At 35.7% G+C, this 25,418-nt stretch overlaps 1 protein-coding gene and 1 long non-coding RNA gene across 3 annotated transcripts in view; one reads left to right on the forward strand and one right to left on the reverse strand.

Annotated features, from left to right (window-relative positions):
• The window catches only part of LOC129433591 (uncharacterized), a 101,719-nt gene that overhangs the window by 15,703 nt on the left and 60,598 nt on the right, over positions 1–25,418 (forward strand). The window lies entirely within an intron of this gene.
• kitlga (kit ligand a) lies at positions 1,813–20,450 on the reverse strand. The gene is made up of 10 exons (XM_055192228.2): positions 20,113–20,450; positions 9,170–9,277; positions 8,803–8,859; positions 8,545–8,700; positions 8,076–8,283; positions 7,500–7,535; positions 7,027–7,115; positions 6,423–6,535; positions 5,979–6,035; positions 1,813–4,469 (listed from the first exon to the last, which is right to left on the reverse strand). Exons 1-9 carry the CDS (start codon positions 20,125–20,127, stop codon positions 6,005–6,007), a joined length of 813 nt encoding a protein of 270 aa, XP_055048203.2. The 5' UTR covers positions 20,128–20,450; the 3' UTR covers positions 1,813–4,469; positions 5,979–6,004.

Raw genomic sequence — 25,418 nt, forward strand, 5'->3', positions numbered from 1 at the left:
ATGGCACTCTGACAGTGTCACATGTCATCTTTTTGACAGGAGTCATTGAAATTGCTGTAATTTTAGCACACTTGAGCCAAACCATATAATTTTCTACCTTCTGTGAGATATAAACTATTCAACAGCCTAATAATGTTTGAAGATAATCTTCCCATCCATTATAGTATGTGCATGACCAACTGACTGTGAAATTTCTGAATAAGTTCAAGATTCAAATCCAAGCACAAGTGTTATTTGAGATAGGGGAGATGGACATTTAAACATGTTGATCTGTTCCATACACAAACATTTGTGTCTTTAGACTTAAGTATATACAGCTCAAGTTACTTGGTACATCTTTGTTCATTTTAGAGCTACAGTATATGTGACACTGCGACTGAAAACCCATTTAAAGTCATTTTTTTTTTAGTAATTTACTACTTTCTACATTACATCATCATAATGTATTGACTTGAATAAAGCCATGTCAAAGATTGAAATTAGGGATGCACGATATATATAACTGCTTATTTTTAATATTATCGGTTATCGGTCTGATAGCAAAATTAGGCCGATAAATGAAAGCCGATAAATGATGGATTATTTTGGTTTGTTGAACCACTTCACTTGCTCATTGCTGACCATGTGAAGTTTTGATTGGTGCTTTCTGTGACATAGCACGAAGATGACACATGTTGCGGGCTTAAGAAGAGTATGCTAGTCTAGCGCAAAGACAAGATGTCCGCGGTCTGCGAGTTTGTCATTGTGAAAATAATATGAATATTTATCGTCCTATAGATATCGGTTATCGGCCCCCAAATTTAAAGAGTTATCGGTATCGGCCAAAATTTCCATATCGGTGCATCCCTAATTGAAATCAATGTAAAATAAGTGGTTGAAATCAAACTTTGATGCTCCTAATCTCAAAATTAGATTATTAGATTTTAGCCTGGACAAAAAGAGGGTTACGTATGCCCACTGGTTACTGTCTGTGCTTTGTATTTTGTGTTTCAAAAAACATTAAATGATAAATGCAAGATTAACCAACCAATGACAGAAGTTTCACATTAAATACATACATTAAAAAAAAATGCTCTGTAGGTGTTTTCCCATGAGGCATTACAGCTGTCCCAAAATCGTAAAATGTTGCGCTAAAAAATAACCAAGGAGTTTCGATATTCTGGCGTAATAATCAAGGACCCTGCCGCTGCAACATGGCTGCAGGAGGCGCAATGACACCACGCAGCAGCCGAAAATAGTCCCCTTAGTAACTTTCAATGGCCGGGGACTATTTTCGGGCAGTGCGTAATATTGAGAGTATAGTTCCTAACCATATTGGCCTAGAAAATCGCAACTTTTAATTTTCTGTTGGTCTTGTAATGTAACTACAGAAGAGTCAAGTTTTAAATAGGAAAAATATCCAAACTCTTTGGTTATTTTTTAGCACGATGCTAATGGTCTAATCAAATTCAATGGATTATGCTAAGCTATGCTAAAAGTGGTTCCGCCAGACCCGGAGATCAGCTAAATGGATTCAAAAATTGTAAAAATCAAATGATTAACTCTAGGGGAGCTGGGAAATGAGCATATTTTCATATAAGCCGAGTGTCCCTTTAATAGGAACATATTGTTTTACGGAGATATATTGGGTATAGTAGATAAAATTTAAACCCCAAACCACATGGGTCAGCATTATTTACCAAGGGAATCATTTCCTTAAACCAAAGAGAGACAATTTTCACATTTAAACCCGAAAACTCAAAGATATAGCTCAACGGTCATTAACGTGATTTTATTAGCTTTAATAAGAAGTAAACCCACCCAAGCCTTAGCAATGGTAGATAAATGTTACTTTATTCACATCTCATACATATATTTGCATATATTCATATAAAATACAGAATACAGTAGACTGTCACCCAGACAATGACTGGGCCACAATTCCTTGTTTACTTTTGGCACCCTGACCGACTTCGTGACTAGATGCATTCTGCAGTCGTACAAACATGATGCAGGATCCAATTACGGCAGTTAGGACGTGCCAAATGTACGTTTTCCTGGTTCAGTTCTCTTGTACGTCCCCTCTGATCTCAAAGTCACAAACCAAAAAAAAAGAACTTGAGAACAGTGCCTCCCGACACTTTGCCAACAATCCCAGTAGTTTCAGGGCAACGGTAGGAATTTCGCGGGCTGGCTCTAATCGTCAATGGTTTGCAGTCTGGGGATCTTAGCCTGCCGAAAAAAATGCCATATGTGCCTTTTTCACAGCTTTAGCCTGGTTTTTCACACACAAGATTCATACAACATGTAGGTAATTTTCACTTCTTTAACCTTCTGATGTTGCCCGCCGTTTATTTATTGGCTTTACATGCAACCTTATCTGGGCACGCACAAAGACTTTTGTTTTCCATCACCAAAAGAAGCTTCACCCACGCATTCCTGTACTTCTCAGGTTCGCAGAATTATTCATAGGTGTGTTTCGAAGAAAAGAAATGACTCTTACGTGTTCAACACCACTTCAGCTTATCACACACTGTAACATTGCCTGAACTGTCCTGAGCTACAAAGAGAAGATCTAAAGATGGGAAAATCCAGCTAATACTTCCACTGACATGCTTCATTTAAGAATGTCTGAATTAACTGCATGAAAACATTAGACCACTACGATGAGAGACCTTATTTACTGCTGCCAGTTAACACAAGTTTCTGTAAACATCCACCTCAACCAGGATAAAAGATTATTCACCAAAAGTCAACTTCACATTACATGTTTCAAAGCATGTCGCACTCGACCTAAGAAAATAATCTGGGTAAAGAAAATGGAGGCAACAGGTCATTCCCCACAACGAAGAATACAGATCATCACAACCAGTTGGTCGAAGCATTATATAAAATAAAATATTCTGATCTCTTTTGAGAATCGTCTTCAATTCATCAGCGTTTGTCTATATAAATGGTAGCTATCATAAATCTGTATGTACAGGTTAAGAGCGAGCAATGTAAGACATCGAGATGCCAACATGCATAAATTGATTTGTATTCAAACAGGAGGCCAAAATAGATTGAGATTGTTGGGTTTTTTTGCAAAATGATCTGAAATGTCTAGTGCAACATCATTACGATATTTATTTTTCCATAATAAATATATGGCTGGATATCCAAGAGAATCTTTACAGGAGAGCCATGCTATGAAAGGCACAAGGTACGAGAGCAGAAGCATACATGCATGTTATTTAAGTTTCTTGGATCAGAAGTTAGTCAATTATCGACCTTTTCAGGTGCCTGCAATGCAAAAATGGGATTCATTTTAAAATTAGATGCAAAAATCTGACACTATGTTTCTTTATGTGCTTACACTTTACGGTGTACCGTTTTAAGAAATGTTGACATAATACTAGTTTAGTTTATTTTGACGCATACGTTTGCGCCAAAGTGTATTAACGATCATATTTTGCAAATTAATTTTCTAATATTTCCGAGAAAAAAAGATTTTTTTTATTAAAATCTCTGAGCTATAAAACTCACAACCATTGATAAAAGCTGAATCATCTATAAAATTAGCAGCCACCAGAGGTTTCATACTAAATTACTTCAAAAACACTGAAACAGACATTTTATATACTTTTATATAAAAAAGCCATCATGTAATGTGAAATGAAATGCGTTTATCATGTCTGTACTGAAACACTACTTTAAGCAGTTGAGGAACAAATTGAACAACTGATATAAAAACAAATTCAAATGAGGAGCTATGATTACATACTGTACGAAGTTGCAGCTAGTATGAGTGAAGGGTTTATTGTTAAAGTACACAAGCAATAAAGAATCGCAGAAAGTTATCTCTATAATCATTTGATGCCATGCAAGTGCCGTGTCATATTCGGAAAATAAATAAATTAAGTCCACACCACCAGTTTATAGCGACAATAAAAACAATTCACAAATCAGATGAATGACTTTACTGATTCAAACGCTCCAAAAATTTGAAAGGCGTCCATCTGGACACCCAGAGCAAAGGAAGAAAGAGAACAACTGTGAATAAAGAAAGCGAGTAGAAGATGGACCAGTGCAGCTGGAGGTAGTCAATTCTGCTTTAATAAAACTCCTTGTAGATGGCCATCTTCTGAAGCAACTGATGGCTGCTCTCCTTCTGAACTGCCCTGAATTGCGATCTCCTCGCACTTCCGAAAGAAACCGATGCCGCGTCCATTTCTTCCTGCTTCCTCCCGCACAGTCTCCTCGTAGTCTCCGAGAGAAGGAAGCATTAAAGGGCATGAAGAACAATTCTCAGAAGTTCTCAGAAGGAGTGACTATATCCACCCCAAAGGGTTCAGCAGTGGTTGTTGAAAAAGGGCATTGCTACTCAAAGAGCACTTCTTGAGTTTGTAAGCCGGCATGTGTCCTTCACAGGAGTTCTGAGAAGAAGATTTCAGAAACTTTCAGAGGTGCTGGATGATGATGTCTGTCCATTGCGTGGTCTGAAGAAGCAACTGAAAAAGGGATTTTGGTCAGAGAAACAAAACTCTGGTTGAAGCTCCACTTAGAAAAGAATCATTTAGTCAAAACTAGGGGTGCACCGATAATGGCGATATTCACAAATAATACGTGGCAATAATTATTCTGAATCGTATTGTACTACGATCAGAAATCACTATGAGTTTGAGTCGTTTATAACATGCATTTGAAAAAGCAACACTCATCAAACATAATCATTATAGAAATTCTTTATTATCATGAAAATACCTGAAAAGGTTTGAAGAACAGCAATATAAATATATCTTTAAGCTATTTCCTGGAGTTGCGTGTCATAGATGCGTGTGTATGGTTCTTCGTCTACAGCGCATATTGAGTTTCTGCACGAGAGCGCCCTCTGGCTTTTGGATGTAGCGGCATTTCACCGTAATTCATTGAGAAGCAGAGCAAGCATCATCGGCCTATATATCGGTGCACACATAGTCAAAACCTTGTGCATATGCAGATTATGTAAATATTTAAAGAGTTTGGTTCAAAAACGCGATAAACGCCATTTAAATAAAAAGGAGTTACTGCCAAAATCAGTATTGTATCATGTCAGTATTTAAAAGTAAATTCTTAATTTCACACAAAATCCAATGTCTTTCATCTTTTTTCCCAAAGCGCAATAAACGCCACTCCCCATTTCGGCAGAATGCAATAAATCCGCTCAACAAATCACAGCGCACAATTCCACGCATTGTAAACAACAATGACGGTGCGCAATACACACAGAATCCTAGTTTTTCTCATCTTGTACGTCATGATCAACAAACAAACAAAAACAAAATAATACTTTGATGGCATTGATAAGCCTGTGGTGGTTTTCTGTGACAGGAAAGAAATGTAAGCCATCAACATCTAATAATTTACGCGAGAGGCACTCGGGAGACGGAAAAATGCCGGTTGTTTGTTCTCCCGACAGCATCAAGCTTCTCTCGTGCGAACACATTGACCCCAGGGGATCTTATGAAAAACTTTACATTATTTTACCAAAAGCCAACGAAAATCGAGCTGGACCAAAACATTTTACAGCTGATCGCTGTGAAAAAAGTTCAGCGACGACATCCCATAACAGCAGTAATGCCACTGTTATTAATATGAAGTAAGTGTTTTGATTAATGCCATTAATGTTTATTTTTTAGTTAGTATATAGCACTTGTCAACTAAGTGAATATAACAAGGCAAAGATGAATACACATTTATATATTGATTCAAACGATTTATAGCATTTGGAAAAAAAACTTCATGGATTTATTGCATTTTGTGGAAAAAATAATCAGTTTTTATAATAAATCTTTGAAAATCAAATTATGCAATTGAATTTTTTATGTTTTATAACCTAAACATGCTATGTAAAAGTTAGTGCTTTTCATTTTGTTACTTTCTTCGTATAGAAAACACGTTTTTACCGAAATTAGTCAAAATGGATTTATTGCGTTTTGGAACCAAACTCTTCATTTTATACAAACGTGTCCATTATTTACCTGTGTTGATATGCTGCGAGCTGGATTTACACTGTCCTGATAATATTTAATCTGTTTCTGGAAAACAAAAGAGAGGGTTGCTGTTAATCTGTGCGTTAAATCTACAATAGTCCTACATGCAATTGGATTTGGACATGTAAGCTGTATCAAATAACACACTAACAAAAAAATTGGCATTTATTTGATAAAACATTGTGATAAATGATAAAATAATAAAGTTGACAATTAAACACTTGATTTATCCACTAAAAATCAACCAGTTACCTTAAAGTAAATACAAAAACTGGTGAGCGATTGTTATTTTTCCACAAAGGGTGTAGCATTATTTTGGAGTTTTCAAATTCTTTAGGGGTCACTGAAGCTGTAAATCTTGAAAAAGAAAGGTCGAAAAAGCAAACATGCATGCTATGCGGAAAGTAAACTGTGCTTAAAGTTATTCGTTACTTTTCAGATATCTCCACATCTAATGGAGGTACATTCGATTCCTCTCCAGAGAAAAGGGCGGGGCCTTCTTCTGCACTCCGTTCGATTTGAGGGGCATTTCTTCTAGATTTCATCTAAAAGATAAACAACAATTACTAATCCTACATTTTGAAAAAATCCATAGAAATGACAATGTTATTGCAGCTGGGTTGCCGGTAATTTACCGTAGATTTAAATTTGTTATTTACTGGCAAGAGTTTGTTCAAAGTTAAATACATTTTAAATATTACCAAGTCTTTATCTTTACAGAATAAAACTATAAAATAACAGCCTCAGGAACCAGAAATCATCATCAACCTTTTTTTGTTTTTTTTGCTTCAGATTTTGTTTCCCAGAATGTTTTGCTTGATGCTGTTTTTTTAGCTTTACTCTGTAAAGACAAAGACTTGTAAATGTTTATTGTTAATTTAACTTTGAACAAAATGTTGCCAGTAAAAAACATACATTTAAATCTACCCAGCTGCAATTTCTATGGAATTTTTTTACAGTGTACATTAGGACAAGCAAAATCTAATTGCAACCAATGTCATGTTCTTGAAAACTACAAAATAAAAGTTTGACGAACCTTCCAGACCAACAAAAACACCACTGCAATGAATGGGATGGCGAGGAGTGACAGGAGGCTGCTCTCCACAACTTTTGGAAGAAGCGCTCCTACACAAAAACAAAACTGCGGTCAGCCAAGTTTCATAAGCGAGCAACAGAGGATTAAACGTTACAGATAGCTGAACAACAAAAGTACATCTGTTGAGCACATCTATAACAGTCTTGAAATAATTATTAAAGCGATAGTTCACCCAAGAATCAAAATTCTGTCATTTATTCATTTTTCCACAATTACTGTATTTGACAGTTTTGTGTCTGTTAAACAGGAAAAAAGAAATTTGAAGCATGTTCACGCATCTGTTTTCCATACAATAAAAGTGAATGGGGGCCGAGGCTTTTACACTTCAAAAATATGACGTAAAAGTGGTCTACATAATGATCGACTCAGGTGAACCATCTCTTTAAATTCATGCAATATTATTGATATCTCACCTTTTTCCGAGTCATCAGGCAAACTGTTATGTTTTTCTAGAGAAAGCCACAAACAGAGAAGCATTAAAAGTCTGAGATAGAAACCGTTCATTGTTAGACGCTAAAAAGTCGAACACAATCTCCTTTTCTTTTCGCCCCATGAAAGAGCTGATCTGTCCGCTTTTCGGAAGAAAGAGCTTGTGCATGGGAAGATGGGAAGATTGCTCTGTAATCAACATGGTGACTTTGATTCTGTACTCTAGGGAGCATCTCTTGGTTTTGAAACTTTGTCATAAAAGGACTGACAAAAACATGTTGCTTCTCTTGTTTAGTCCGGCGGCTTCGTTTGAAAAGGCGAGCAGCTCGCGAGCACACACACACACACAAACAACAGGCAACAAAACTGCAACCAAAGCTGCCACATGAGATATGATTTAAAAGAGGGTGTTAACATCTAAAACCTCAGTTGCAAATGGGCGTCCTTCCACAAACGACATTCTGCGGTTTCACAATAGCTTAATAAAAAAAAAACTCTGCAATCTGTGGATCAAACCGTTTCTGCCTTTGTACAAAGGCTGGTTATGACATACGTCTCACCATTTGTACTATGCTGCCGCGATGCCGGCGACACTGTCGTGGTTAATGTTGTTGTTTTTGTGGATGTGGGACATGGTAGTGGCTCGCAGTCCTCCGCTTCTCTGGACGAATTGGCAGTGTTGAAAAAGTCCTCCACAAATTCAAAATACATCCCCGTGAGCCACATCTCCTCTCTGTAGTGACAATCGAATTCTAGCATCAAATCTTCCTGGTAGTGCAGAAAAACAAAACAATGCTGTTTTATTGAAGTGTTTTTGCAAGCCTTTTTACAATAGATTTATTTGTTGCGGTATACAAAATGATGCAATAGATAATCCAATAGCATATATGCAGAATAAGGGTTGTTTTGTATTTATACTGATAATTTCCAACTATTTCAGGATTAAAAACTAGTAAACAATGGAAAAGCAGATAGCCTCAATTATTGCCATATGTCACCTTCAAAAACAAATACTTATTGGTCACTCACCAAGCCATGTCCCATGTGATATCGCATCTCTTGCAGAATTTGGACAAAAGTTTCTATGTTATCTTTATTGGAAGATATGTTCCCAAATTTCTGCATCAGGCCTTTTAAGCTCATCTCCAAGTTAAATACATTTAGCTTCACCCAGCACATGCCACTCTTGAAAAAAAGACACACACAAACAAATAAAATTCGTATCTCACTTATTATCATATATTTTTATGGCATAAACAATAATACAATGAGGGTATAAAAACTCACCACTTCTTTAGGTATATAATGTACTGTAATCTTGTAATCTTTTGGAATATTTTGTTTCTAACGGGACAAAGAAAAGCAGCATAAAAAACAAATCCACATGCCATTGATTAATAATAACAACAAGCACACTGGACTGTACAAATAAAAAATAGATAATGATACAGTATGCTGCTCACGACTATCCATCCTTATGTTCAATGCATAGTCGTAAAAGCCGCAAACATGTGTTACATATTTACTGACTGTCACACATAACATGCACTGCAATGCTTGCCAACATTATATATACATAAATAATTCATGAGAAAACGAATACCACAAATGCCAAACTGGAAAAAGATGCGCAAAATATAAAAGACATTCTTACCAACAAAGAAATTTTTTTGATGTCATCTGTAATGGGATTCCCTATTTCACTGGAATAGGCAGCGACTGTAATGTACAGCAATAAATGGACACAGGTGCATATCCAAATCTGCAAAACAAAAAGTGCATTATTATACCGAGAGTAAAAATAATCAGATTTCTGAATACTTCAGATCTGCTGGATGTTAATTATAATCACGGATCCTATTTATAGTAAAAATCCTATTGTTTGAATGCAGTATTAAACCAAAGAAACTAAGAATAGTACAAGTGGTATGTTGGGACCTATTTCAGTATAATAAATTTGTGTTTTGTCTTTATCCCCTTTGTTCTGCAAAGCTATGGTTATCTAATGGTGTATTAGAGCTAAAGGCTTTTGCTCCACTCTTCCCAGACCTAAGATTTAAGCTTGTTGTGTAACACAAGGGAGATTTCCTTTTTAACCCTAAATACAAGGGAAAGTGATGAAGAGTTTTTATTGTTGATCTATCAATACAGAGGTGAAGAGAGGAGAGGCAGTTCATATGCAAGATGATTACAAAACTGATGCTTTTTTATTTTGGGAATTTTGCTATTATTTGTATTGTATGGCTATGCTTGGCTGGTTATGCAAGTAATGAAGTATCTATCTATCTATCTATCTATCTATCTATCTATCTATCTATCTATCTATCTATCTATCTATCTATCTATCTATCTATCTATCTATCTATCTATCTATCTATCTATCTATCTATCTATCTATCTATCTATCTATCTATCTATCTGAGACTGACGGATATATCGGCAGGCCGATTTTATCGGCCGATATTATGCATTTTCCAAACTATCGGTATTGGCATTCATAATGGCCGATAAATGAATATTTAAAAAAATGGATGAAACAGCCTTCAACCATGTTGTTATTTATCAGAACTTAACAGATTTGTCTCCAGTCCTATTCAAAGTTATATTTATGAACCAAGTCTTTTAAAACTGGTAACTTTAATTTGGTTGTTGTTGTTTTTGTGTTTTTTGTTCAAAGGCCTTTACGTTTCATATCTTAAGTTTGTATTTTTATACATTTTATTTATCAGAACTTTAACTCTTTCCCCGCCATTGACGAGATATCTCGTCAATCAAGAGAAAACGCTTGCCCGCCAATGACGAGTATTTCCGTCTTTCCGCAATACCACTATTATCCAATAGGTGGCGCCCTTCCGCAACTTTTTAAACCCGGAAGTATTGCCCTCTGGCAAGCTGCTGCATGTCCGTGTCTGTTTTAAAGATCGCTCTGAATGGGATCTCTATGAAAAGTCCGTCACAAAAATGGAATTATCTCTGCTTTTTGCTCAAAATGTGGTGTTTTTGCAGAAACCTACCCCTATTCAAAAGCTGATTACAAAAGAACTACTCAAGGTAGGATGAAACGTTTTTTTTTTTTTCGAAAGCAGAGGGTCTGTTCTTTCATTTGATATTGTATGTTTATATATTTGAAGAAGAACATTTTCTGGAAGGCATTAAACTTTGGTGAAAATCATGAAAAACGCTGGCGCTGGCTGGCAACTTTTAAAAAAAATGTTGGCGGTGAAAGAGTTAATATATTTTGATGTTCCTCTGTTCTGTTGTGACAGTAAAAGAAAAATTTTCTTCAATAAACTACAAATAACTAATGTTAGGGAAATCTGTTAATGTTTGTTGCGCGTTTCTGAAATAAAAAAAGATTTTAAAAAATATCGGCCGATATATCGGATTTTAAAACAACAAACATTTGTATCGGTATCGGCCTTCAAAATCCTTTAACGGTCGGGCTCTACTATCTATCTATCTAGCTATCTATCAGGGCTGTAACAATTAATCGTGCAAATGTGCGTTTTCTCAATGAATGAATTTGAATGAATTACGGTGAAATCCGGGCACATCAAAAAGCCAGGGGGTGCTCTCATGCAGAAACTCCCTTTGTGCCATGATTTTCGATTTATAAGGACTTACTGACCAAAACGCCACTGTACACGGACAAGTTGTGCATGAAACACAAAATCGCAGCCTTGCAATTCAGAATCAATTTTAGACAGGTCTTTTTAATAGGACACACAATTTATCGTTACAGCCCTACTATCTATATATCTATCTATCTAGCATGTGTGAAAAAGCTGGTGTGGGTGTTGTTAGGGTTTGTTGACATAACAATAGTTCTATAAAAGTAATGGGAAAAACACATGTAGCCAAAACAGCAAAGACAATGTGCTGGAAGTGTTTAGCTCTTAAAATGAAAAGTATAAAGATCCTATACAACCATGATGAAAAAACCTTTGACTCATCACTGACTGTGTATTAAGTCAAAGTTTAATTAAACTGAAAGCTTTTAACCTTAACCTGGTCGTCTCCATAAGCTTTGTATGACCAGTTGTCAGCAAAATCTAGTTGCGAGTTAGTTAATGTTTTGAGAGTAAAGCATGGTCAAAGTAGGTCTTGGGAAAAATGTAATTTAATGGTCTGCAACCGGTCCAAGTCCAAGTTTCTTTTAAAAAGCAAACATGCAATTCCTCTTTGACCAGTTTTTCCCCAAAATGTTTTTCCTGGTTCAATAGTGCATGCTTATTTGCATCATACCATTACTAAGATTGCTCATCTGAAAATGGTTAAGTTGTTTCTTTCAATTTATGAATTGCATTAATAGCTGGTGCACATGAGCGCATCTGGTATCCACTCAAACAAGCAGTTTAGCTGTTGCTAGTCTATCAGACAGTTTTACTGGGGACTGCAACGAATTCTCACGTGGTTTCGATGCCCCAGATGAGGATTTGGTCACTGACACTAATCCAGATGTTTTATTTGTTATTTATACATTATTTGATTCCTCCGAGACTTGAAAGTACTTTTTTAATCAAGAACAATCCGAAGTGGAAATCGGAAACGACTTTTAGAGGCACTTTTAGAAACGACAACAAACAACTTTCTGTCTCCTATTTGACCACTCTGACCCCCGTAAATCAAGTTGCTTTACGAACAACCACCTCAGCTCTTCATTCCATTTGCCCATCCCCTTTTCCTGGAATTTAGATAGCACTCCAAAATACGTTCACACATTCATCACTTTTACTTAAAACATAAAGGTTACAGGAAGTCACTATGCACTGCAAACCCTGGATGACCTTCTGCAGTGGATCTTTATGTCTAACAGGAATTGCAGAATTTCCTGCAAGAAGTATAGGTCACAAAAAACTGCTCCTAAAAACCTCACGATTGGTCGCATAATCACAGCGAGTTTCACATCAATGTGAAATATAGACCCGGTTTGATAAATCCCTCGGTTATACAACATCCCGTATCCTTGACTCTTGGTTTTAGACAGCAACAAAAAAGGCAAAACATTCAACTTAAAATATTATCATGGTATGCTGTCACAGCAACTTAATTTCCAATTAGGCTAAGTAAGTTTTGATATCTTATTTCGAATACTATGCTCTGCTTTACCTATTAAAGGAACAGTATGTAGGATTGTGGCCAAAACTGGTACTGCAATCACAAAACTTGTGGCTAAAACTGGTACTGCAAACACACAACTGATGGTCAATACACAAAATGACAACATAAACATCAGTTGAGGGCTGCAACTCCACTTTTTAAATGACAATATCCTGCCCGGACCACTGTTGTCAGTGACATAAGTATTTGAAATGAAAATTATTTCTGAATGTCTAGTGACATATCAGGGACATTTTATGATTAATTGATATAAATTTTGTACATACTGTTCCTTTAAGGATTTTGTGATGTAAAGCGCACTCTGATCTCACAGGAATTCGTAACAAGGGATGTCACGATTATGGAATTTGGCTGACGATTAATTGTCTGTTTTATTGCTTTGACATTTAATTCTCATAATTTTTTTTGTTTTTTATGAAATATATATTTTTTACATTTTTTAATTAAATCTTTTGTAAGGTTCAGCTGGCAGTAAATATTAATACACAGAACATATATTTAAAAGTAATTATTTAATGAACATTTCTTTCAAAACCTGAAAATTCTTCATAAGAAATAAACATAATAAAGTATCTGAAAAATAACTAAAAATAAAAATGCAATAAAACTAAACGGACTATACCAGAACAGGCCTTAAATAGTAGCCAATCCTACTTATGATATATTAGTACTGGACCACATGTCAGTTAAGGAGCGCCATCTGATACGTTCTCGTTTATACAGGCGCTGCAACTCCCCCTTGTGGTTTTTAAAGAGATGTGCAATCATTGCGGTGATCTGAAATCATTGCGATGATGTCAAACTATCGCGATGTGATGATTATTTAATCCTTGTGACAGCCCTATTCGTAACTATTTTACAAGGTGGCTGATTCGTATGAATTTGTTCTAAGTAAATATTACAAAGATGTACGACTATTCGCAAAAAAGCAAATATGAAGCACCGCCCCCTAAACCCAACGTCACTAGAGCAAAGACAGATCGTACTTAAATGTGTCGTTAAATGTTACAAATAGTTCCAAAAACCCTCTTTAAAAAATTTGATCTTTTCAAAGATTGCCCTCTGCTTCTGTTTAAAATGAATACCGTTCCATTCTGTCACATTCTGTTCCAGGTGTTTTGCAATGCAAGAACGTATCTTACGTAAATGCCTGCAAGAGACAGGGTCAGGTGAACCCAAAACAAGCCTGGTTTCCTTAAGAACAATTAGCTGACAAATTGTTTAGGCAACCCACAAATTCTGAAAAGATTTTCTGTTGCAGATGTTTGAGTTATGAATACACCCTGGAAACAGAACTACGCATTAAACGAGAGCTCGCTTTCAATTACTTGTATTAGGGAGAAAGAAGGCAGAGCGTTATAACATTATGGCAGACCCAAGGCTGAAATGACCACCAACCGAAAGAGAGAGACCAAAAACTGCATCCAACATCTTAAACATGATGTTTCACAGGCAGCCATATAGATTCCAGATTCACGCTTTGATCGCTTGGCTTTATTAACTTTGCAAGCTCACCAGACAGAGGCTCATTTTAAACAATGTACCATTCACTGCATAATCACATTTTCGGAAAACAGAGGCCGGCTTAATGCAGTGTAGTGCAAAAAAATCATCAAACGTCCTATTCACCATCCACTGTATCATACATATGAAGAGCTTCCTTTCAGGCATCACTCCATCAAACTAACACATCAGCTACAATTGTAATCACAAACCCAGGCATACATCGAGTATGATGATGTTTGACGCACAGAGGACAAGCGCATATATTCTCAACATACGTGATAAACAGGATTTCTGGAATCTTTTCGATTTGATCCAGAAAAGTATCTGTTGCCGGAAGGCATCCATGTGACCTACTTACGCCGTCCGGAGCAAAGAGAGGACAAACATCAGTGGCCGGAAAACTAGCATAATCGTTTCAGCCTCTGCTATATAGCCAGCGACCAGCATCCACTCAAAAACGGCTCAAATCAAATTTGTATCCGCAAAATGCACTCAGACTGCCTGTGCCCGCTCAGGTGCACTTTAAAACCCCCGCTAACCGAATAAACACTACAAAAGACAGTATCACATGTCTCCAAGAGTATTTACACTTTCTCGTGTTGCCAATCAACCGCCCGCTTTGTATCAGCCTTTACCTGACATTTGGTGTGGTAACTAATGGTTAGAAGCAATGGTTTTGGCATGTCAAAATGTGGGAAGCCCAATTGTTCCATTGGGTGCAGCTAAACAACTCAAGATGTTTGACACATTAAGCAAACCAAAAACGAATGAAAGATAAAAAGGCCCAGCATTTGTTGAAATAACATCCAAAAGGCAACATCTGAGATCCCCTGATGAGTTTTTAAATAGAGGGAAACAGGCCACTAGAGTCCAATGAAATGCGATCTGGCTACTCGATAGCTAATTTGGAGAGGCTTTATGACTGGGTGGGTGCAAAAATAATAATACCCTGTGCAACTGCGTGTCCTGGTGGGAGGCCTTCTTTTTCAGAGGTAACCAAGAAAAGTCAATTGTTATGCAAATGGAACCCACCCAAAAGTTTGGGAAAGCAAAGAAAGATGTGAAATTCATTTAGAACGATGATTAAATGACATGTACACCGTTTCCAACTCCAAATGCATGCAGGCAGAGCAACGACCTTGAAAGCCGTTTAAGGTAAAACCATTTCTGGTGTAGAAAAACAGAACCACGGAAGTCGTAATATAGAAATAATACAAAAGCTGTTGGGATTATATTATCCTTTAAAAGTTATGAGAGACAAATGTCTCTTAAAGGGATACTCCACTTTTTTGAAAATATGCTCCTTTTTCAGCTCCCCTAGAGTTAAAACATGATTTTTACCTTTTGGAAGCCATTCAGCTGATCTCCGGGTCTGGCGGTACACTGAAAAAAATGATTCTTTCAATTTACTCAATTTTTTAAGGTAAGTGGTTGCAATTAATTTATTTAAACTACATTTTTATTAGTAATGTAAAATACAATAAAAAACTTTTCTTTAAATGTAGCTTAAATAAATTGATTGCAACCACACTGAAAAAAATGATTAATTGAATTTAATCATTTTTTTAAGGTAAGTGGTTGCAATCAATTTATTTAAGCTACATTTAAACAAAAAAGATTAGTAAAGTAAAATAAAATATAAAACTTTTGTTTAAATGTAGCTTAAATAAATTGATTGCAACCACTTACCTTAAAAAAATTGATTAAATTCAATTAATCATTTTTTTCAGTGCACTTACCTTAAAAAATTGAGTAAATTGAATTAATCATTTTTTCAGTGTACCGCTTTTAGCATAGCTTAGCATAATCAATTGAATCTGATTAGACCATTAGCATTGAGCTTAAAAAATAAGAGTTTCGATATTGTTCCTATTTAAAACTTGACTCTTCTGTAGGTACATAAAATTAAAAGTTGTGATTTTCTAGGCCGATATGGCTATCAGGGCTCCAAACTAACTTTTTTCACTAGGAGCACAGTGGCCCCCAACTGAAAATTTTAGGGGCGCAACCAGAAAATTTAGGGGCACACACCGTAAATTAACACGCTAACCAAATAATCAAATTTCTACCCATTTCCACTGTATTACTATTAAATACTTTGATGATAGATGCAGAAAGTACAATGTGCTGTTTCAAATTCAGTGTCACATCACAAAAAAAAGGTCAAATTTACTGGTTGCACATGCGACTGGATGTAAAATTTAGTGGCACACACTCAAATTTTGGTGGCAAAATGCCACCATTTGGTGGCAGTCTGGAGCCCTACTTATTCACTGAAAAAAGATGATTCATTCAATTTACTCAATTTTTTTAAGGTAAGCAATCAATTTATTTAAACTACATTAAAACAAAAAAAAAATTAGAAAGGCAAAACAAAAAACTTTTGTTTAAATGTAGCTTAAATAAATTGATTGCAACCACTTACTTTAAAGAAATTGAGTAAATTGAATGAATCATTTTTTCACATGACTTCAGGAGGCGCAATGATATTATGCAGCACCCGAAAATAGTCCCCTGCTGATGTAACTACAGAATAGTGAAGTTTTAAATAGGAAAAATATCAAAACTATTTGGTCTAATCAGATTCAATGGATTATGCTAAACTATGCTGAATGGATTCCAAAACGGTAAAAATCAAATATTTAACTCTAGTGGAGCTGGAAAATTTCCCTTTAATATTGACAAGTATTTTACACAGTTTTCCAATAAAAGCAATTGATTTATTTGTTGGCCCTGCAATTTCATTTCAATCATTGGATTTAATGCACTTTAGAGAGCCCATTACACAAACAGGATGCTTCTAAACACAGATAAAGTTTCGTCTTTTATTGTTAATGTATAATGTGGATTAGGCTCAATCTGTGTATAAACATGATTGGATAATATGTATCACAGACTTTGAAAAACAAAGGGAAAAGGATGAAGAGAAAAAGACACAGGCTTAGAGTTTTTATCAAACATTAACTAGACACTAAAATACTGCAAAAGCCACTTTTTATGAGTTTATAGATCAGTGATTTGTCCTTTTTTTCTTCTTCCTTTTTTCACTGTAAAATATTTTTCTTCTCAATATAAAAAAGAAAACTAACAATTTTCGGCTCCCCAAAGAAACATTTAGTCAAAGAAGAGATTTTTTAAAGAACCATTTCTTTTTTTTTACCTTTTATAGTTAAAAAACATACTTTCACTACAAAAACCTTTTGTTAAACAGAAAGGTAAATTGTATGTTTAAGATTCTTTATGGAACCATACAACCAAAAATGGTTCTTCATGTAACACCATTACTTTTTTAATGTATGTCAAAATTCACATAGTTTTTCAAAATCCTTACAAATTCCTGTATTATCCTGTATTTTTAGATTGTACAGAAAATTTAAATGTATTAGAAATTATTTTCATTATAGGCATACTTTCCAGAAAGGTACACTATAAAAAATACTTTGCTGCCCCAACATTTTTTGTTGAATCAACTTGGATTTACAAGTCATTTCAACTTACTCTTATTTATCTTGACTACAGATGAGTTGTTATAACTACAGGTGATTTGTTATAAATTATAAATTTAAGTTGACTTTTCTCAACTATATTTTATAAGTAGTGCCAACTAATTTCTGTTGACATGACTTTGATTTAACAAAAAAATTTAAGGCAGCAAAGTTTTTTTACAGTGCATTTTAAAAATAAAGGTGCCTCACAATGCCATAAAAAAACAATTTGATCTGAAAGGTTCCACAAAGAAACATCTTTAACATCTTTCTGTTGCAAGAAAGGTTCTTAATAGTGAAAAAAAGGTTCTTATATTATAAAATGTAAGAAAGAAATGGTTCTTTGAGGAACCAAAGTTCTCCTTTTAAGCACCAAGTGCGGCTCCAAAATCCAAGAATTACAACATTTAATGTAAGGCATGAGATTTACTGTATAATGAAATAATAAACTGCTTGTGAAAAATGTAACTATAATAATGTATGAATAATGTAATTACAATTAAATTAATCCATTATAATTACCAATTAATTATTCAGTCTGGTTTAGTTATTATTTCTTTACTGAAAATACCCATCTCATATAAAAATTCGGCAGTTAGTTTTCACTGTCAATCTAACAAAAATAGATTGTTGTGGTCTACATTACATCTATAACACTGTAGCTAATCTGTGGTACACAGTTGAGGTAAAATACATAATACACTGTCAAATTTTTGATCTTAGATTCTCAGCTTCTCAACTTCTCTACAATTCTCATCGGCATGCACTTCATCCATCATTTGGACATGTCTTCACCACACTAAAACATACCGGAATAACTTCTAGGATTTCTAACTAAGACTAAGAGGTTTTTGTTGTGTACCATATTTCCTTAGTCACATTGCAAGCTATGAGTAACGCATTTCTTCCTGTGGGCTTGGCATGCGATTGAAGTGGTTCGCTTTCATGGTAGACGTTGCACATAATTGAACCCTGGTTCTGGCACAGACAGCAAATGTAAGTCACGGCTGACAGCAACAAATACTGTGCCCTTATTTCAATTATTATATCACGTACTGCGTTTGACCCGGTCACTGCGGCCACAAAATACTGGGTACAATGAAACAGCTTAAAGCTGGTGAATAAGATGCATTAAAATTCCTTTCAAAAGATTAACCATCAAATCAAATGACCCATTCTTAATCGAGAGTCAAAACTCTGTCATATGAGAGCAAACAAAGCTTTCCTCTACATGTTTGCAAATGATTAACTTCGTGTTAGGTTACAAACGATAATGTAGAAAGGGAATGAGATTTCAAATGTAGTGGTAGGTGTGTCCCATTCAGTAGTTTGTAAGTTGCATTAGCCAGAGCACTGTTTGACATTGCATAAAGCAGATGGCTTTATTCTGGGAAAGTCAAATTTGAGAATGCAAACACTTAATCATGTCCACTAGGTCTCATGTCCACTTAAGCATTTGCGGTCTGATCTGTAGCATAAGCCTTCAAAGAAAACAGTAAATTTGAGAGACTTAAGAATTTGATGAATGAAGACTGTAATAAGCAGGGCATTACAAGCATTCTCCAAATTTTCACTCTACAATGCCTTTCACCCAGAAAAATGTACAGTGCATCAAAGTGTATGTTTTTAGTCTTCATGCATCTACGTAACGCGTTTAAACAAACTGACACCGCAATGCCACAATTTAATATCCTTCAAATTGATCAAGAAATTATTGGGATATCTATATCTGTAGACAGGCGCAATTGCTCACCTGGTTCGCATAGGGAACGCAAAGCAAGCAATGCGTTCACTGACGCTGTTATCAAAGGCTGAGTAAATATTTCCCAGTATTGTCAACTAAACGGAAACGTTTATTTCCCATTGTGTAAAGCATGTCCAAAGCAGGTTACTGTCAAGTTATCGCAAAAAACAGTAGCCTGTTTGGACAATATAGCGTTTGACGCACCATTAATCTTATTTTGCATTAAAGTCCAAGGTCTGCGGTTTTATAAGTGTAATGTTACTCTTATCTAAGTCTTCAAAGACTTCTTATCCCAAACATTGACCTTTGGTGATTTATTTTAAAAGATCCTCCCTTGTGCATCATCGCGAGGATAGATTTTCTTGCATTTGCTTTTTTTTCAACGTCACCGAGTCCTCAGATGGATGCATATGTTTGTCTCAAGCTCCATCGACTGTGAAATTGCCCTTGTAAAAAGATCAGAGCTTGTCGCTAATACTTTTCCGAAGCGTGTTAACAGTTTAAAGTAGAATATAAACAATTAAACAATCTGTCAACTGATCGTTTATTGATTGAAGAATGCGCACGTTTGCGCGTCCTGGCGCGTATTTAATTCAATCTCTGAGGAAGGATGCGATAAAGTATTCAGTGCTTGTCACACTGTTTTAATACACAAATACTGTTTAAATTCACACATAGTCCACTTAATGTTGACAAAGAACACCGCGTTGCAATTACGCAAGTCGCAAATCGTTTACTTACGTTTGACTTCTTCATATGGAACGAGAGGAGTAAGTCCAATGTGAGCGAAACCCTATTTTATCTTAGTTCTTCGGGCAGGGAAAGGGTTCTCTTCATCCCGATGGTACATATCCAAAATCATCATAAAGTAGAATCCAAGTCGGCAGGGTAAGAAAGTCACCTATATTTGCGTAACGTCGGTAGGTATCCAGGTAGACGCTTCATACCGCACGGTGCACAACAGAGGACTGCTTAAGGAATCAAGAGTTTTTTCCACGCGCAATGCCTTTTTATGCGCTTGACTCGCATTCCCGCCCACCCCGGTTTCTTCGTCTGCTGCTGGTCTGGGTCCCACACACAATCGATTTCACAATCGCAGTCCAGCCGTGAATTATTTGATGGATATGTTTTCCAGCTCGTTTTGCAGGAGGGAGTCGCTTGTTTATGATTTGGCGCGTCTGTAAATAGTCTTAAGATGTTTTGCGCTAAAAAAGTCAATGGCAGGGGAGTGTTTGTGCCCTGGGCTATAGAAAAGTCTGCTTGCCTCTTTTATGATAAAAGTTTTGTATGCGATATGAGAGATGTTATTTCTTAAAATGCGCAAACGACGTATATACGATATATAAACGACGCATTTCATTCATAAGAAATATGCAAATGCACCACAGCCGAATCGAACTATTTTGTGCAGAACACGTACACCAGTTTATAATACAGTCACAAACTGCATATGGTTCACAGGATCAAACGAATGTGCACCTCACGTGTTTTACTTTCTTGTCAGATATGTTTAGCAAGTCTGATTGAACACTGTGAGGTAAACAGTGACATCTACAGCAGTAATGCTTTTCTGCTCTTGATGTACAGCCCAAAATCTAATTCTACACAGGGGTCCTTGATCTTCACAGGAAGACGTGACAGTCAATTTTCGCTGAATGTTCAGTTTAATTTATGTTTCAAAACCTATATTATATGTTTTGAAAAGCTCATGCTGGTGGTTGCACATACAAGGGACATATGGTAAGCAGCTGTCCGTTTTTGTTAAACCAAGCGGAGCATAAACACTTTACTAGACTGATATAACATGCAAACAGTGCTGGCACAGGCTTATATTTGTTGTACACATTTAAATGTTGTTACAGAGCACTGGAAAAGTTTCCACTCACAAACTCAAGTTTCATGCATGCATTATATTTAGGCAAATTCATATAACTGACTCGTGGATGGCGATATAAAAATGCATCTAGTATAAGGTCTGGTGGATTTAACACTTTGAACTGATCAACATCAAAATATTAACACAGACATTAGTACAGAATGCATGTGGTAAACTATTCTAAAATATGTAGTCTGTCTAGAAAAGTACATTAACAAAAAAATCAACGTGCTCTTACTGTCATTAACTGTGTCAGCCAGATAAATTAAGGTTTATCAAGAAAGTCTTCTTCTGTTTTACGTGCAATATGCATTAGAAAGTAAGTGAACAGACTGACAGCGGTCTGAAGGCGTGTCACCTGAGGCTCTACAGGGAGTGGCGCACAAGTATAATGACTTACAAAAATGAGTACGTCTATGCAAATTTTCGTATATGACACATGGTCGTTTTCAGCAGCTAAAAATCTGACCAGATCCATTAAATTGGTTAGCCAAGACCTTAACTGTGACACTGATGTTGAAGACTCAGCTAAAGGTTAGATTACTAAACCACTATTTTATGTGGTAGAGCAGGAGTGGGGGTCCTGAAGGGTCACTCTCCTGCAGAGTTTAGTTCCAGCCCTAATCAAAAACACCTGCATTTCATGTCTAAGTAATCCTAAAGGCTTTAATGAGATTTTTCAGGTGTCTTTGATTAGGGTGGAACTAGACTCTGCAGGACAGTGGCCCTCCAGGACCAGGGTTCCCCACCCCTGTGCTAGAGTATTAAAATAATGTCATTTTCACGTAGTACTTAAATGATAAAGCAGTACTTTTACAAAACAGATATCAGAAAGTGATGAATAAGATTTTGTAAAAAAGGTTTTACCAAACCTTACTACCCTTCAACAAAACTGATACCCTTCACTTAGCTTAACAAATGCTGAGGCTTAATGCGGCTAATTTAATTACTATAAAAAGAAAATTGTTTAGTACATAAGTATTTGTATGCAGGGGTGTCATGCACCAACTTTTTTAAGGGGGCACAGTGTGCACAGGTCACAGAAATTTGTGCATACACAAACATTAAAAAAAAATTATAGGGTATTTTCCATGGCACTCCCACTTATTTATTCAAAAAACACCAAAATAAATGTGTTGACTAACTTTCATTTGAAATACTTATATCAGTTCATTCAATCAGAATAGTGACATATTGGCATCATATTTACATCTGAAATTGCATTTTTATATTCTGTTTAATGACACTTGCACAACAACTTTGTTATGCTACACTGTAAAAATATTCCGTAGAAATTACAGTATTAATGGCAGCTGGTTGCCAGTAACTTACTGTAGATTTAAATTTATGTTAATTACCTGCAACAGTTTGTTCAAAGTTAAATGAAAAATTAGCAAGTCTTTATCTTTACAGAATAAAACTAAAATAACAGCCTCGTGCAAAGCATTCTGGGAAACAAAATCTGAAGGAAAAAAACTGAAAAGGGCTGATGAGGATTTTTGGTTCCCAGAATGCTTTGCATAAAGCTGTTATTGAATTTTTTTATTCTGTAAGACAAAGACTTGTTCATGTTTAACTTTGAACAAACTGTTGTCAGTAAATAACATCAATTTAAATCTACAGTAAGTTACTGGTATCCAGCTGCCAGTAATCCTGTAATTTCTACGGAATCTTTTTACAGTGTATAAAATTAATGTAATTTTAAATCCATAAAGTATATAAACAGTGAAAATGACATAAGCAATGAAAATGACATTATTTTAATGTTCGATAATAATTTATTTAATTTATTTATGCATTTGGCAGATGCTTTAAGCGACTTACAGTGCATTACAAACTGTACATTTTCATCAGTAGGGGAGAGCAGGGATGAAAGTACCATTTCTCAGAAGAACTTAATTTTAAAAGATAATGTTTTAGACAGAGATATATTTTGCTGTGGTCAATAACTCACAAGTGTGGTCTATCAATACCAGGTGGAATTTTGTAAAAATGTAAAAACGAATTTACTTTAAACATAAGTAGAGAATTGAAGAGTTTCGTTGCAAAACGAGATAAATCCATTTTTTAAAATTTTGTCAAAACATGTTTATTATTATGTTATCATGTTATTATTTAGTTTTATGGTGCTACTTAGCTGTATTTTTTAAGTTATGAAGGTTTAAATCAAAACAAACCAATTGAATTGAAATGAATTGGAATGCACAACCAAAAAACGAGATTTCTGAACAATTAAAAAACGGTGGTTATCTCGTTTTGCTACGAAACTCTTCAATTGTTACTTTCGAAAGTAACACAACAAAACAAGAGAGATTTTTTGTGTTACACTTGTTTTCATTAAATATACCCGACTATGACTTTGTAATATGTTTTTTAATAATTTTGTAATTTATCTTTTCATTTTAAATTTCAGTTTTATCAAATGTTTCAAAAGCAATTAAATCAAATTAAAATAATATATATTTTCAACATATACAACAGTATGAGCAGCGGGACAAAAGTAACAAGTGTTACTTTTGACCCGACAGGATCTCTTCACATTTAAACCCGATTTGCTTTTATTTTGAAAAACTCTGAGAGGTGAAACTTCAGGATGTTAAGAGCAGTAAATAACCTGTAGATTGATCAGTACTTTAACAGATGAAACCAGAAACAGAAAGCGTTATAAGAACAAAATGATCGCTTTAGGAATTTGCTTATCATGGTTGAAAACACCTTTCTGGATCTACAAGCGAACACTGAGTAAATAACATGATATTTGTCAGTCTGTCAGGGTTGTGTGCCTAAGATGCTGTCATAGTTTGGGATGCAAATATTATCAGGGCTCGGAGAAAATCGCTTTGTTACTTTCGTCCCGCGTTATTTTTGCCCCGGTTCTCCCCTACTTGTATTCCCTGGGTTCGAACCCATGACCTTTTGCACCGCAAACGCAATGCTCTACCACTGAGCTGTACAGGAACATATTTTTAAAAAATTATGTACTATTTTTGCACTAAATTTTACCTCATATGTGGGCAGCATGCACCAAGATAAATCTAGAAACCTATATAACATCGAAGCTGTCATATTTGAACCATGAATTTTCTACACAGTGGAGGTAAACTACACATTCTGTACTGGGGTTTAGAAATGTTGTGAGCGTTTCTAACAACGTTTTAATTCTTCAAAATGCAGCATTAAGGAGCCCACGACCACGCTCAGATGCTTATGACTTTTGCGACTGCGCTTTGGCGTCTCTCGCCTAAATAAAATAACATGTAACACAATCAAAACCCTATCAATACGACGTAAATCTCACAGAATTGATAATATTGTGTAGATTATTGGATGCTTCTTTGATTTGGAGGTTGCATGCAAAATCCATTAGGCTCAAAAAACTGAAGGGGCACGTCCTCCTCTTTAATACTGAACTTCGTTTAACCTCTGCCTTATTTCTCCTTGAATAAAATTCTCACGTGACCCAACTCTCCCCTACTGTCCTTCAAACATCTCGTTTCCTTTATTTATTGTGTTTTACCTGTTTACTTCCTACAAGACCTTGTACGGCATCCACCTTTGACCAAACCCTTGCATCCTATTTCCAAAAAGAGTGTTATGTTTTATGAGTATGGCCGCTGTATGAACTAATGCACTGTCATACCTCTCTGATCATGATTTCATGTACAGTATTATTACAGCTTTTTCCTCTTTCTCCAGCTCTCACCAGGCTCTCACAGGTTTCACTTCGCCTCCCCTTGCGCACACTTGCTTGCATCTGCATGTGTGGGAGGGATAACATAGCCGTCTTTCATATTCCATTGCATGTTTTTCCTGATATTGATGGCACCTGTTGAGATCAGAAAGAAATCCTATTTTTCACTCTCTGACAGGCTCTAATTTAGCCAAGGCGCTGTAATCTTTGGATTTTACTCTATCAGCTCTAAGAATGTGGCACTTAATCATTCATTCCTGTTGAACTACTGCAGTGCGAAGAAACTTCAGAGGCTTTCTCTCTCGTGAGAGGCCACCTTTAATCCTCAGGGCCTGGATGACTGTCTATCTAAAAATGTATTGAGGTTTATTGTAATGTTTACTGTTTTTTGGCATCTTTTTAATGTGAATGAGATTAAATAGAGACTTTTGCTTAGAGGTAAGGGGTGTAATTTTGGCGGTTTTATTATGAAAAGAATTG

Source organism: Misgurnus anguillicaudatus, chromosome 6 (assembly GCF_027580225.2).
Source record: "Misgurnus anguillicaudatus chromosome 6, ASM2758022v2, whole genome shotgun sequence".
Classification (NCBI taxonomy): Eukaryota; Metazoa; Chordata; class Actinopteri; order Cypriniformes; family Cobitidae; genus Misgurnus; species Misgurnus anguillicaudatus.

Excerpts from the sequence above, each read along its gene's own strand:
- kitlga (XM_055192228.2), bottom strand. Across the intron at positions 7,536-8,075 it reads GCGGCAGCATAGTACAAATG|AAAAACATAACAGTTTGCCT; the intron begins GTGAGACGTATG and ends GGCTTTCTCTAG. Across the intron at positions 6,036-6,422 it reads GATGTGGAGATATCTGAAAA|AAACAGATTAAATATTATCA; the intron begins GTAACGAATAAC and ends TTTGTTTTCCAG.